At 47.7% G+C, this 15,514-nt stretch overlaps 1 protein-coding gene across 1 annotated transcript in view; it reads right to left on the bottom strand.

The window, feature by feature from the left end:
- Positions 1–15,514, bottom strand: part of LOC139274982 (growth arrest-specific protein 6-like) — a 48,705-nt gene that overhangs the window by 18,310 nt on the left and 14,881 nt on the right. The window contains exons 4-8 of the mRNA XM_070891800.1: positions 14,148–14,210; positions 10,881–11,003; positions 2,416–2,538; positions 1,592–1,717; positions 407–528 (exon numbers count right to left, since the gene is read on the bottom strand). Of these exons, the coding sequence (XP_070747901.1) occupies positions 407–528; positions 1,592–1,717; positions 2,416–2,538; positions 10,881–11,003; positions 14,148–14,210 (557 nt within the window). The remainder of the gene's footprint in view (positions 1–406; positions 529–1,591; positions 1,718–2,415; positions 2,539–10,880; positions 11,004–14,147; positions 14,211–15,514) is intronic.

Here is a 15,514-nt window from a genome sequence, read left to right as displayed (position 1 = left end):
GATGGTGGAAAGCCTTTGGGGAGTCAGGTGGTGAATCACTCATCGCTGAATACCCAGCCTCTGACCTGCTCTTGTTGCCACGGCATTTAAGTGGCTGGTCCAGTTGAGTTTCTGGTCAATGGTGGCCCCCAGGATGTTGATGGTGGGGGATTCAGCATTAGTAATGCCGTTAAATGTTAAGGGTCGGTGGTTAGATTCTCGCTTGTTGGAGATAGTTATTGCCTGGCACTTGTGTGGCACAAATGTTACTTGTCACTTATCAGTCCAAGCTTGAATGTTGTCCAGGTCTTGCTGTACGCGGGCATGGACTGCTCCATTATCCGAGGAGTTGTGAATGGAACTGAAAGTTGCTAAAATACACTTATTAAATATTGACCAAAAGCAAACACAGGTGCAAGGATCTTACTATACAAGTCTGTAAGTTTGCCGCCAGCTTTAACTCTTTCTTTCCATCACAGTAGCAGGTGTATCGGCCAGGAGTGTTCACACATCCTTCCTCACAGATATTGTCTTCACATTCATCTACATCTGAGATGCAGAACAAAGATTTAATGTTACTTAAGAAAGGTTACCAAATAAAAAAATACACACAACCATCCTTGTGTCTTTTACATTTAAAAGAAAGACTTGCATTTCTACAGCATCTTTCACCACCTCCGGACGTCCCAAAGCGCTTTACAGCCAACGTAGTCACTGTTGTAATGTGGGAAACGTGACAGCCAATTTGCGCACAGCAAGCTCCCACAAACAGCAATGTGACAATGACCAGATAATCTGTTTTAATGATGTTGGTTGAGGGATAAATATTGGCCCAGGGCAAACTCCCCTGCTCTTTGAAATAGTGCCATGGGATCTTTTATATCCCCTGGCCTCGAATTCTGGTCTCTTGAGCATCCCCGATTTCCTTTGCTCCACCATTGGCGCCATGCCTTCAGCTGCCAAGGCCCCAAGCTCTGGAATTCCCTCCCTAAGCCTCTCCATCTCTCTCTCTCCTCCTTTCAGATGCTCCTTAAAACCCCTTTCATCTGCCGTAATATCTCCTTATGTGGCTTGGTGTCAAATTTTGTTTGATAGTCGCGCCTGGTGAAGCGCTTTGTGATGTTTTACTACAATAAAGGGGCTATATAAAAATATAAAACAAAAGCAGAAAATGCTGGAAACACAACAGGCCAGGCAGCATCCGTGGAGAGAGAAACGGAGTTAACATTTCAGGTTTGAAACCCTTCGTCAAAACTGAAAAATGTAACAGGTTTTAAGCGAGTGCTGTAGCAGGGAAAGGGGTTACATGGCTAACTTTTCCAATTCTGGCAAAGGATGTCAGACCTGAAACGTTAACTTTGTTTCTCTCTCCACAGATGCTGCCTGACATACTAAGTGTTTCCAGCATTTTCTGTTTTTGTTTTGGATTCCAGCACCTGCTGTACTTTGTTATTGTACTATATAAATGCAAGTTGTTGTTTGAATTCGGCCATGTTCTCCATTCCCTGCAGTGGAGGGAGTATTCTAATTGAGACCATTAGGTATCTCCCAGGGGAAAGGTTGGTTAGGTATCGATTCCGTCATTCCAGTGTAGCATCTGGATGATGCTTACCTTGACAAGACTTTGTTGAAAAGTCATATTTGTATCCAAGATCGCATCTGCACTCGTAAGAACCCAATGTGTTTTCACACTGAGCTGATCCACAAAGCTCCACATCCAATGCACATTCATTGATGTCTGGAAATTAAAATGATTTTCATTAGTTTTACAACTTATCAATTCAATTGATAACTTTATCGCACTAATTAAATGACGTGAACATGCTAAATTAAATGATAAGAATTAACTTAAGTTGCAGTACAACAGAATAGTGATTCTCGACACCTGCCCGAATATCTCCTTATGCGATATCCCAAAACACTTTGCACGCCCGCCGGTCATTTAATGCACCTCCCAAACCCGTGACCTCTACCACCTAGAAGGACAAGGGCAGCAGGCCCATGGGAACACCATCACCTGCAAATTCCCCTCCAAGTTACACACCATCCTGACTTGGAAATATATCGGCCGTTCTTCATTGTTGCTGGAACAAAATCCTGGAACTTGGTCAAAATCCTGGAACACAGTGAAGCACTGTGGGAGCATCTTCACCACATGTACTGCAGCGGTTCAAGAAGGCAGCTCACCACCACCTTCTCAGGGCAATTAGGGATGGGCAATAAATGCCATCCTTGCCAGCGATGCCCACATCCCGGGATTGAATGAAAGACACTCAGAAACTTAGGCGCATTCCACCTGTGATTTATCTTGCCCTCACTTGGACCTACTTTCCCACATCCCTCAATATTAATGCGCAGGAAACTGGGGGCTGGAAATTCCGAAGTGACAAGGCTTCCCCCTCCCCCGGTGCACAAACTCCGAGGACCCCATCTCACCTCCGCATCTGTGGTTGTCCGGCAGCTTGTTGAACCCTTTCTTGCACAGGCACTGGTAGCTTCCCTCCACGTTCGAGCAAATGTGCTCACAGCCACCATTGCTGGTTTCACACTCGTTAATATCTGGAGGGAGGAGAAAGACCACAGTGCTAATTACTGGACTCGAGCGCAGTGCCAGGCTTTTTATACACTCCCCATAAAGTGTCAAAGATAAAAAAAATACAGCCCAGTGGGAGGAAAGGGGTGAGGAGAACAAGAGGGGATCCAACCATAGTTACAGGGAGGGCAGTGGGCTGGAGTGTCAGTCGTGGCTCAGTGGTTAGTTCTCTTCCTACTGAGTCAGAAGGCTGTGGGTTCAAGTCCCACTCCAGAGACTTGAGCACAAAAATCCAAGCTGCACTCCCAGTGCGGTACTGAGGGAGTGCTGCACTGTTGGAGGTGCCGTCTTTCGGATCAGATGTTAATCCTCTCAAGTGGACATAAAAGATCCTGTGGCACTATTTCAAAGAAGAGCAGGGGAGTTCTCCCCAGTGTCCTGGGCCAATATTTATCCCTCATCATCATAGGCAGTCCCTCGAAACGAGGATGACTTGCTTCCACGCCAAAAAAATGGATGAGTTCACAGATGTTTCGAATGAAGAACCCGAACTACATTCTCAAGGATGGAAGATGCCTTTGCGTGGATTTTTTTAATGTGTTTTTTCGACAAAAAAAAAATTATCCTTCAATCAACATAACAAAAACATTATCTGGTCATTATCACACTGCTGTTTGTGGGAGCTTGCCGTGTTTCCGACATTGCAACAGTGACTACTCTCCAAAAGTACTTCATTGGCTGTGAAGTGCTTTGGGGCGTCCTGAGGTTGTGAAATGCAAGTCTTTCTTTTTAGAACATAAGAATTCGGAGCAGGTGTAGGCCATTTGGCCCCTCGAGCTGCTCTGCCATTCATTGAGATCATGGCTGATCTTCTACCTCAACTCCACTGTCCTGCCAATCCCCATATCCTTTGATTCCCTGAATATTCAAAAATCTATCAATCTCTGTCTTGAATATACTCAAAGACTGTGCCTCCACAGCCCTCTGGAGTACAGAATTCCAGAGATTCACCACCCTCTGAGTGAAGAAGTTTCTCCTCATCGCAGTCCTAAACGGCCGACCTCTTATTCTGAGACTGTGACCCCTGGTTCTAAACTCCACAGCCAGAGGAAACATCCTCCCTGCATCTACCCTGTAAGAGTGTTGTATGTTTCAATAAGATCACCTCTCATTCTTCTAAACTCTAGGGAATGTAGGTTTAGTCTACTCAATTTCTCCTCACAGGACAAACCCCGCCTCGACGCCCCTGAAAACATGTACAGGGAAGTGTATCCAGTTGCAGCACCTGACAGACCGCATTGCAGCACTGGAGCTGTGGGTGGATTTACTCTGGAGCATCCGTGATGCTGAGGATGTCGTGAATAGCATGTTTAGTGAGTTGGCCACACCGCAGTTAAAGGGTACACAGCCAGATAGGGGATGGGTGACCAACAGGAAGAGCAGTGGAAGGAAGGTAGTGCAGGGTTCCCCTGCGGTCATACCCCTGCAAAACAGATACACCACTTTGGGTACTGTTGAGGGTACTCATCGGTGAAGGCAGCAGCAGCCAAGTTCATGGCACCATGGGTGGCTCTGCTGCACAGGAGGGCAGGAAAAAGAGTGGGAGAGCTATAGTGGTAGGGAATTCTATTGTAAGGGGAATAGATAGACGTTTCTGCAGTCGCAATCGAGACTCCAGGATGGTATGTTGCCTCCCTGGTGCAAGGGTCAAGGGTGTCTCAGAGCGGCTGCAGGACATTTTGAAGGGGGAGGATGAACAGCCAGTTGTCGTGGTGAATATAGGTACCAACGGTATAGGTAAAAAATGGGATGAGGTCCTACAAGATGAATTTTGGGAGCTAGGAGCTAAATTAAAAAGTAGAACCTCAAAAGGTAGCAATCTCAGGATTGCTACCAGTGCCACGTGCAAGTAAGAGTAGGAATCGCAGGATAGCTCAGGTGAATACGTGGTTTGAGGAGTGGTGCAGAAGGGACGGATTCAAATTCCTGGGATATTGGAACCGGTTCTGGGGGAGGTGGGACCAGTACAAACCGAACAGTCTGCACCTGGGCAGGACCAGAACCAATGTCCTAGGGGGGAGTATTTGCTAGGGCTGTTGGAGAGGGGTTAAACTAATATGGCAGGGGGATGGGAACCTAGGCAGGGAGATAGAGGGAAGTAGAATAGGGGAAGAAGCAAAAGATAGAAAGAAGAAAAGTAAAATTGGAGGGCAGAGAAACCCAAGGCAAAAAGGGCCACATTACAGCAAAATTCTAAAGGACCAAAGTGTGTTAAGAAGACAAGCCTGAAGACTCTGTGCCTCAATGTGAGGAGTATTCGTAATAATGTGGACGAATTAACTGCGCAGATAGCTGTTAACGAATATGATGTAATTGGCATCACGGAGACATGACTCCAGGGTGACCAAGGCTGGGAACTCAACATCCAGGGGTATTCAAACATTCAGGAAGGATAGACAGAAAGGAAAAGGAGGTGGGGTAGCATTGCTGGTTAAAGAGGAAATTAATGCAATAGTAAGGAAGGACATTAGCTTGGATGATATGGAATCTGTATGGGTGGAGCTACGGAATACCAAAGGGCAGAAAACGCTAGTGGGAGTTGTGCACAGACCACCAAACAGTAGTCGTGAGGTTGGAGACAGCATCAAACAAGAAATTAGGGATGCGTGCAATAAAGGCACAGCAGTTATCATGCGCGACTTTAATCTACATATTGATTGGGTTAACCAAACTGGTAGCAATGCGATGGGGGATGATTTCCTGGAGTGTATTAGGGATGGTTTTTTACACCAATATGTCGAGGAGCCGACTAGAGGGCTGGCCATCCTAGACTGGGTGATGTGTAATGAGAAGGGACTGATTAGCCATCTTGTTGTGTGAGGCCACTTGGGAAAGAGTGACCATAGTATGGTAGGATTCTTTATTGGGATAGAGAGTGACACAATTAATTCAGAGACTAGAGTCCTGAATTTAAGGAAAGTAACTTCGATGGGATGAGACGTGAATTGGCTAAAATAGACTGGTGAATGATACTTAAAAGGGTTGATGGTGAATAGGCAATGGCAAACATTTAAAGTTCACACGGATGAACTTCAACAATTGTACATCCCTGTCTGGAGTAAAAATAAAACGGGGAAGGTGGCTCAACTGTGGCTAACAAGGGAAATTAAGGATAGTGTTAAATCCAAGGAAGAGGCATATAAACTGGCCAGAAAATGCAGCAAACTTGAGGACTGGGAGAATTTGATAATTCAGCAGAAGGGGACAAAGGGTTTAATAAGGAGCGGGGAAATAGAGTATGAGAGGAAGCTTGCTGGGAACACAAAAACTGACTGCAAAAAGCTTCTATAGATATGTGAAGAGAAAAAGATTAGTGAAGACAAACGTAGGTCCCTTGCAGTCAGATTCAGGTGAATTTATAATGGGGAACAAAGAAATGGCGGACCAGTTGAACAAATACTTTGGTTCTGTCTCCATGAAGGAAGACACTAATAACCTTCCGGAAATACTAGGGGACCGAGGGTCTAGTGAGGAGGAGGAACTAAAGGAAATCCTTATTAGGCAGGAAATTGTGTTAGGGAAATTGATGGGATTGAAGGCCGATAAATCCCCAGGGCCTGATAGTCTGCTTCCCAGAGTACTTAAGGAAGTGGCCCTAGAAATAGTAGATGCATTGGTGATCATTTTCCAACACTATCGACTCTGGATCAATTCCTATGGACTGGAGGGTAGCTAATTGTAACATCACTTTTTAATAAAGGAGGGAGAGAGAAAACAGGTAATTGTAGACCGGTTAGCCTGACATCAATCGTGGGGAAAATGTTGGAATCAATTATTAAAGATGAAATAGCAGCGCATTTGGAAAGCAGTGACAGGATCGGTCCAAGTCAGCATGGATTTATTTAAGGGAAATCATGCTTGACGAATCTTCTGGAATTTTTTGAGGATGTAACTGCTAGAGTGGTCAAGGGAGAACCAGTGGATGTGGTGTATTTGGACTTTCAAAAGGCTTTTGACAAGGTCCCACACAAGAGATTGGTGTGCAAAATTAAAGCACATAGTATTGGGGGTAATGTACTGACGTGGATAGAGAACTGGTTGGCAGACAGGAAGCAGCGAGTCGGGATAAACGGGTCCTTTTCAGAATAGCAGGCAGTGACTAATGGGGTGCCGCAGGGTTCAGTGCTGGGACCCCAGCTATTTACAATATACATTAATGATTTAGATGAAGGAATTGAGTGTAATATCTCCAAGTTTGCAGATGACACTAAGCTGGGTGGCGGTGTGAGCTGTGAGGAGGACGCCAAGAGGCTGCAGGGTGACTTGGACAGATTGGGTGAGTGGGCAAATGCATAAATGCATGGCAGATGCAGTATAATGTGGATAAATGTGAGGTTATCCACTTTGGTGGCAAAAACACAAAGGCAGAATATTATCTGAATGGCGGCAAAGGGGAGTTAGGAAAAGGGGAGGTGCAATGAGACCTGGGTGTCATGGTACATCAGTCATTGAAAGCTGGCATGCAGGTACAGCAGGCGGTGAAGGAGGCAAATGGTCTGTTGGCCTTCATAGCTAGAGGATTTGAGTATAGGAGCAGGGAGGTCTTACTGCAGTTGTACAGGGCCTTAGTGAGGCCTCATCTGGAATATTGTGTTCAGTTTTGGTCTCCTAATCTGAGGAAGGACATTCTTGCTATTGAGGGAGTTCACTAGACGGATTCCCGGGAAGGCAGGATTGACATATGAGGAGAGACTGGATTGACTGGGCCTGTATTCACTGGAGTTTAGAAGGATAAGAGTGGATCTCATAGAAACATATAAAATTCTGACGGGACTGGACAGGTTAGATGCAGGAAGAATGTTCCCGATGTTGGGGAAGTCCAGAACCAGAGAACATAGTCAAAGGATAAAGGGCAAGCCATTTAGGACTGAGATGAGGAGAAACTTCTTCACTCAGGGTTGTTAACCTGTGGAATTCCCTACCGCAGAGAGTTGTTGATGCCAGTTCATTGGATATATTCAAAAGGGAGTTAGATATGGTCCTTGTGGCTAAAGGAATGAAGGGATATGGAGAGAAAGCAGGAAAGGGGTACTGAGGTGAATGATCAGCCATGATCTATTGAATGGTGGTGCAGGCTCGAAGGGCCGAATGGCCTACTCCTGCACCTATTTTCTATGTTTCTATGTTTCTATCCCAGGAATCAGTCTGGTGAACCTTTGTTGCATTCCCTCAATTGCAAGTATATCCTTCTTTTGGCAAGGAGACCAAAACTGTACACAATACTCCAGGTGAGGTCTCGCCAGGGCACTATATAATTGCAGTAAGATGTCTTTGCTCTTATACTCAAATCCTCTTGTAATAAAGGCCAACATACCATTTACTTTCTTAATTGCTTGCTGTGCCTGCACATTAACTATCAGTGATTCATGTACAAGGACACCCAGGTCCCTCTGAACACCAACATTTCCTAATCTCTCACCATTTAAAAAATACTCCGCTTTTCTATTTTTCCTACCAAAGTGGATAACTTCACATTATATTCCATTGGCCATGTTCTTGCCCACTCAGTTAGCCTGTCTATATCTCCTTGAAGTCTCTTCACAACTTATATTCTCATCTAGCTTTGTATCTTCAGCAAACTTGGATTATTATATTTGGTCCCCTCATCCAAATCATTGATATAGATTGTGAATCGCTGGGGCCCCAAGCACTGATCCTTGCGGTACCCCACTAGTTACAGCCTGCCAACCCAAAACTGACCCGTTTATTCCTACTCTCTGTTTTCTGTCCGTTAACCAATCCTCAATCCATGCTGGTATATTACCCCCAATCACATGAACCCTAATTTTGTTCAATAACCTCTTGTGTGGCACCTTACTGAATGACTTCTGAAAATCCAAATACACCACATCCACTGGTTGCCCTTAACTATTATGCTAGTTACAGCCTCAAAAAAATTTAACAGATATATCAAACATGATTTCCATTTCATAAATAAGTGATGACTCTGCCCAATCCGTGATGTTTTAAATGCCCTGTTACCACGTCCTTGATAATAGATTCTAGCATTTTCCCTACTACTGATAATCAGGCTAACTGATCTATAGTTCCCCGTTTTCTCTCTCTCTTCTTTCTTAAATACCAGGGTTACATTAGCTACCTTCCAATCTGTGGGAACCATTCGAGAATCTATGGAATTTTAGAAGATGATAACTAATGCATCCACTATCAAAACCCTAGGATGTAGGCCATCAGGTCAGTTCCTCATTCCTGCTAGACTCTTGGGGGCCAACATTGGTGAAAGTCCCTGCCCGCCCAAGTGTCGCCCAAAGGACCGCCGATGGCCGCCAAGGTACCTGACGGTACTTTGGGTGGGTTTTTTGTCAAAAAGGTCCTTGAAAGAGCGGTGGGCAGCAGAAGAGAGACTTACGCCGCCAATCTGGGTGGCAGCCGCCCGGCGGGAACTCCCAATCTCAGCGGCAAGTGCACTTGCTACCCAAGTGCCGCTGAGGATGGAGTCGGGCCCATTGAAAAGGAAAATCATGAAATAAAAACCATCAGAACACCTTTAGGGAACCCCATCCAGGCAAGTCGCTGTAAAGAAAATGTTTAAAAAATGTTAACTAACTTTTTTTTCAACTCTTCATACTCACCGTTGGAGATAGAACAGCCTCCAGTCAGTGGTCCTTGCCCGTTCTGGCGCCCACTCCTGCCCGCATCAATATGGCATCTCAGCAGGCGGGGGGTCAGTTGCGCCACTCGGCCATCCACTGACATCAGCGGGCGGTTCCTGGCGGTTCTCCCCACCTGCCCGCTCCACACCAAATGGAAAGTGGCACTGGGCGCAACTTCAAGAGGAGTGTCGGCGGCAGTGGGCGGAAAGGCCATCAATTTCGGACCCTTGGTAATCCAGTATTTCCGGGAGGTTTATCGTGCCTTCCTCCGTGAAGACAGACACAAAATATTTGTTCAATTTCTCTGCCATTTCCATTATAATTTCTTCTGTCTCAGCCTGTAGGGGACCCACATTTACTTTTGCTAATATTTTCCTTTTTACATACCTATAGAAGCTTTCACAGTCTGTTTTTATGTCTCTTGCTAGTTTACTCTCATATTCTATTTTCCCTTTCTTTATCAATTTCTTGGTCCTGCTTTTTATTAAGGATCACTGGTTAGATTGTTTACTGATGGGTGGCAAGCGACCTATCCAATCCTACCAGGCCAGGAACCCCCTCCGCAGTCTCCCACCTGGCCCAGTGAATTGCGCACCCATCACTGCCTCAGGCATGACCCTTGGCAGCGGGAAACCAGGGAGCGCCTAATACCTGGTCCTGAGGCAAAAACCAAGTGGGCCACAGCAACAAACGTCTGCAGCCGGCAAGTGAACGTTTGAAAACTGGGTCCAGTCCGGATATAGGGCCCTACGCAGTCAAATATCCTGATGCCACTCACCAGATAGGCTTCTTCGTGAGGAGTGAGCACTGGAATGAGGCAGCCCACAGAAATCAGTATATTGAAAGGGACAGGAGGAGACCATTCAGCCCCTCGAGCCTGTTCTGCCATTCATAGAAACATAGAACATAAAAACAGAAATTACAGCGCAGAAGGAGGCCATTTCGGCCCATCGTGTCCACGCCAGCCGACAAAGAGTTGCACGGTCCTTGGTCAGAAGCCCTAAAGGTTACATCTAAACCTATGAACAATGACGGAAAGGCAAAGAGCATCCAGCCCAACCAGTCCGCCTCACACAACTGCAACACCCCTTATACTGAAACATTCTACATACCACCCCAACTGGAGCCGTGAGATCTCCTGGGAGAGACGATTCGATCAGATCATGGACGATCTGTATCTTAACTCCACCCTGTTTCCATAACCCTCAATATCCTTATCTCAGCGGAGAGGCAACAGCACAACTGGGCAGAGAGAGAGTCAACACGCCACTGATGCTGTCTCAACTGAAATTTCCAAACCTTGAGATTGTTTGTTGGTTAAGCAACAGATCAAACACAATCTCATTGAATGATGGAACAGGCTCAAGGGGCTGAACAGCCTCCTCTGGTTTCTCTGGGATAATATTCCCATCAGTCTTCCTTTTGTAAAACTAAATCAAATCTGGGTGGCCAATACACGTAAAAATTACTCCAGGATGAAGTGACAACTTTCCGTCACGGCAGTGTTCTTAGTGAATCCAAGAAACTTACAGCACAGGAGGCCACCATTCGACTCATTGTGCCTGTGCCAGCTCTTTGAAAGAGCTATCCAATTAGTCCCACTCCCCCTGCTCTTTCACCATAGCCCTGTAAATTTGGACTGGGGTATAGCTCAGAGAAGATGGTTCTCCGTCAGAATCGCACACATACGGTACCTTGACCACACCATTTGCCTTTCCAGCCTGGTTTACAGATGCAATTGAAAGCGCCCTTCTGATCCTCACAGCGTTCATACCCAACTGGATGGCAAGGCAGCGGGGAACACTGATCCGGGATATCTGGAAATAACGGAGAGAAGAGATGAGCTGGGAAGGCAAAATGTTTCCATCTGGAATATTACAGAGCTGGGGATTCACACTGTCACGATGAGCGTACAGATCAAAGTGAGCTGAACTGGATTTAAACTTTCAGTTTCTATTGGTTTCACGAGATTTACCGATTAACCTGCCGTAAAGTGAACCGAGCTAAACTAGTAATAGATTGATGTGAGCAACAAGCCAGTTATGGTTTTCAATAATGAAAATATACAAAAAGGTGAGGAGAGACTATCTGCACCGTCGGAGGGGCGGCACCGAGGGAGCGCTGCACCGTCAGAGGGGCGGCGCTGAGGGAGCGCTGCACCGTCGGAGGGGTGGTACCGAGGGAGCGCTGCCATTGTCGGAGGTGCAGTACTGAGCAAGCACTGCATTCTCAGAGGGGCAGTACTGAGGGAGCGCTACACTGTCGGGGTGGGAATGTAGAGCGAGCGCTGCACTGTCGCAGGGGCAGTACTGAGGGTGCATCATCATCGGCAGTCCCTCGGAATCGAGGAAGACTTGCTTACACTCCTGAAATGAGTTCTTTGGTGGCTGAACAGTCCAATACGAGAGTCACAGACTCTGACACAGGTGGGGCAGATAGTCGTTGAGGAAAGGGGTGGGTGGGATTGGTTTGCCGCACGCTCATTCCGCTGCCTGCGCTTGATTTCTGCATGCTCTCGGCGTTGAGACTCGAGGTGCTCAGCGCCTTCCTGATGCACTTCCTCCACTTAGGACAGTCTTTGGCCAGGGACTCCCAGGTGTTGGTGGGGATGTCGCACTTTATCAAGGAGGCTTTGAGGGTGTCCTTTTAAACATTTCCGCTGCCCACCTTTGGCTCATTTGCCGTGAAGGAGCTCAGAGTAGAGCACTTGCTTTGGGAGTCTCGTGTCTGGCATGCGAACAATGTGGCCTGCCCAGCGGAGCTGATCGAGTGTGGTCAGTGCTTCAATGCTGGGGATGTTAGCCTGAATGAGGACACTGATGTTGGTGCGTCTGTCCTTCCAGGGGATTTGTAGGATCTTGCGGAGACATCGTTGGTGATATTTTTCCCGCAACTTGAGGTGTCTACTGTACATGGTCCATGTCTCTGAGCCACACAGGAGGGGGTTATACTATAGCCTTGTAGGCCATGTGCTTGGTGGCAGTTTTGAGGGTCTGATCTTCAAACACTCTTTTCCTCAGGCGGCCGAAGGTTGCACTGGAGACGGTTGTTGGATCTAGTCGGCGATGCCTGCTCTTGTTGATAGGAGACTCCCGAGATATGGGTAGTGGTCCATGGTGTCCAAGGCCACGCCGCGGATCTTAACGACTGGGAGGCAGTGCTATGCGGCGAGGACAGGCTGGTGGAGGACCTTTGTCTTATGGATGTTTAGTGTAGTTCTGAGGGAGCACTGCACTTTCGGAGGGGCAGTACTGAGGAAGAATTGCACTGTCGGAGGGGACGTTCTAAGGGAGCGCTGCACTGTCCAAGGGCGCTATTGACGGAATGCTGAACTGTCAGGAGGGCAGTACTGAGGGCGTGCAGAACTATCAGAGGGGCAGTGCAGCGGGAGCTCTGCAGTGTTGGAGGGGCAGCACAGCGGGAGCGCTGCAAGGCGCGAGGGACAGCACTGAGGGAGCGCTGCATTGTCGGAAGGGCAGTACTGAGGGAGTGTTGCGCTGTTGGGGGGGCAATGCTAAACGAGCGCTGGATTTTCGGAGGGGCAGTACTGAGGGAGAGCTGCACTGTCGGAGGGCACTACTGAGAGGGAGAGCTGCACTGTCGGAGGGGCAGTACTGAGGGAGAGCTGCACTGTCGGAGGGTCAGGATTGTGCAAGTGCTGCACTGCCGGAGGTGCAGTACTGAGGGAACGCTGCATTCTTGGAGGGGCAGTACTGAGGGAGCGCTGTACTGCCAGGGGGGGGGGGGGGCAATGCTGAGCGAGCGCTACACTGTCGATGGGGAATTACTGATGGAGCGCTGCTTTGTCAGAGGGGCAGTACTGAGGGAGCCCTGCGCTGTCGAAGGGGCAGTACTGAAGGAGCACTGCACTGTCGGAGGGTCAGTACTGAGGGAGCGCTGTACTGTCTTGAGCGGCAATACTGAGGGAGAGCTGCACTGTCCAAAAACACTTCTGAGGGGACACTGCACTATCGGCGGGGCAGCACTGATGGAGCGCTGCATTGTCGGAGGGGCTGTACTGAAGGACCGCTGCACTGTCAGAGGGCTAGTAGTAAGGGCGTGTAGCACTATTGGAGGTACAGTAGAGGGAGCACTGCACAGTCGGATGTGCAGTACTGAGGCAGTGCTGTACTGTTGGGGGGTCAGTACTGAGGGCGCACTGCACTGTCAGGGGGCGCTGAACAATCTGAGTGTCAGTACTGAAGGAGCGCTGCACTTCAACAGGGTAGTACTGAGGGAGCTCTGTACTGTCAGAAGGACAGTACTGAAGAAGCGCTGCACTTTAGGAGAGACAGTACTGAGGAAGCGATGCGCTGTCGTAGGGATAATACTCGGAGGGCTGCACTGTCCGAGGGGCACTACTGAGGGATCACTGCATGGTCACAGGGGCAGTATTGACAGAGTGCTGCACTGTCGGAGGGGCAGTACTGAGGGAGCACTGAATTGTCAGAGGTGACGTACTGAGGGAGCACTGCACTGTCTGGAGGGGCAGTGCCGAGGAAGCGCTGCACTGTCAGGAGGGGCAGTACCGAGGGAGCGCTGCACTGTCGGAAGGGGCAGTACCGAGGGAGCGCTGCACTGTCGGGAGGGGCAGTACCGAGGGAGCGCTGCACTGTCGGGAGGGGCAGTACTGAGGGAGCGCTGCACTGTCGGGAGGGGCAGTACTGAGGGAGCGCTGCACTGTCGGGAGGGGCAGTACTGAGGGAGCGCTGCACTGTCGGGAGGGGCCACCTTTCAGAAGAGAAATTAAACCGAGTCCCCGTCTACCATCTCAGATGGACTTAAAAGATTCCATGGCACTATTTCTGCCTGTAATTCCAAGATAATTCTGTCTGTAATTCCGATATATTTCTGCCCATAACATTCTGATAAGAGTTAAATATAATCATCAAACTGCGGAGGTATTTTTGTTACATTCTCATGTCAGCCCCGTTACACCGAGGATGATATGAGTAACTTACTGTGAACACACGTCACCAGATCAGAATTTCTGCTGGAAATGGGTCCATACTGGTCGATGCAATCTGTGGGGGAGAACAGCGATCAGAAATGTTTGTCGTTAATGAAAAAGAAGTTATTTAACAACAGTGATTAGAAAAAGCCACTTTAAAGCAGATTTCCTCTCCGTCACGTCATCCCAGGAATCACATCGTATTTAAATTTAAATATAATTCTGTAAATCATACCATTGCACAATCAGATTTTACAAATAGGAAGAAATATTAGGGTGTATTTCCTTATTTCAATATTGTATAGGTTTTCTGAATGCAGAGAGAGGAATAGAAGCACCCATCAGCAAATTGTGGGTGCTCCCCCCGTCAGACTGCGGGTGCTCCCTATCAGGATAGTATGAGTGCTCTCCCTATAAAGGTGGGAACGTGAGGATCACTTGTGAAATAATAATCTAACGAGCAACCAGCGAGGCTTCTGAAGGGGAACATCCCGATGAATCACTTTGACTGTTTTGATCATGTAACATCCCAGGTAGACTCTGGAGGATCACATGACATGCCGTAGCTAGACTTATGGAAAGTATTTGATTAATGTTCCTGGCAAAAAGGCTTATTTCCATAATTAGTGCGAATTCAACACAAAGCATAACATTCTTTTAAAAATCTATTCTCGGGATGTGGTGTCGCTGGCAAGGCCGGCATTTATTGCCCATCCCAGCTGCCCTCGAGAAGGTGCTGGTGAACTGCGTACTTCAAGGCTGAGATCGATAGATTTTTGGACTCTAACGGAACCAAGGGATATGGGGATCGGGCGGGAAAGTGAAGTTGAGGTCGAAGATCAGCCATGATCTTATTGAATGGCAGAGCAGGCTCGAGGAGCCGAATGGCCTACTCCTGCTCCTAATTCTTAATTTCCTATGTTGTCGGAGAAAAAAATTGCAGGGGAATGGGGAAAGAGCGGGGGAGTGGGACTAACTGGATTGCTTTTCTAAAGTGATGGGCCGAATGTGCTGTACTATTCTGTGATTCTTGAACTGCGGCAGTTCGTGTGATGAAAGTGCTCCCGCAATGCTGGATGATTAAACAAAATTGGCCAGGGGAAAGGAAGCAGGGCTGATTCGGAGATAGAGTAACAATGGGCTGGGCAGGAGGGCGAGGAATTGCCACAACAATTAGTCCTGTGATCCCTTACTGGTGCTAACTTACATCAGCAGATTGGGTTCCGAAATGCCACATAAATTAGTGGCATTTGCAGTTAATTCTAAACTGGGGGGGGCGAGAAGGAGGAAAGAGAGCGAGAATGAAGACAGCAAAAGAAATCTGTAAACGGGCAGATCAGCGGAAGATGAAACAAAGCGGCATACAGTCCCGCACAA

Source organism: Pristiophorus japonicus, chromosome 10 (assembly GCF_044704955.1).
Source record: "Pristiophorus japonicus isolate sPriJap1 chromosome 10, sPriJap1.hap1, whole genome shotgun sequence".
Lineage (NCBI taxonomy): Eukaryota > Metazoa > Chordata > Chondrichthyes > Pristiophoridae > Pristiophorus > Pristiophorus japonicus.
This window is presented reverse-complemented; position numbering and strand designations above follow the sequence as displayed.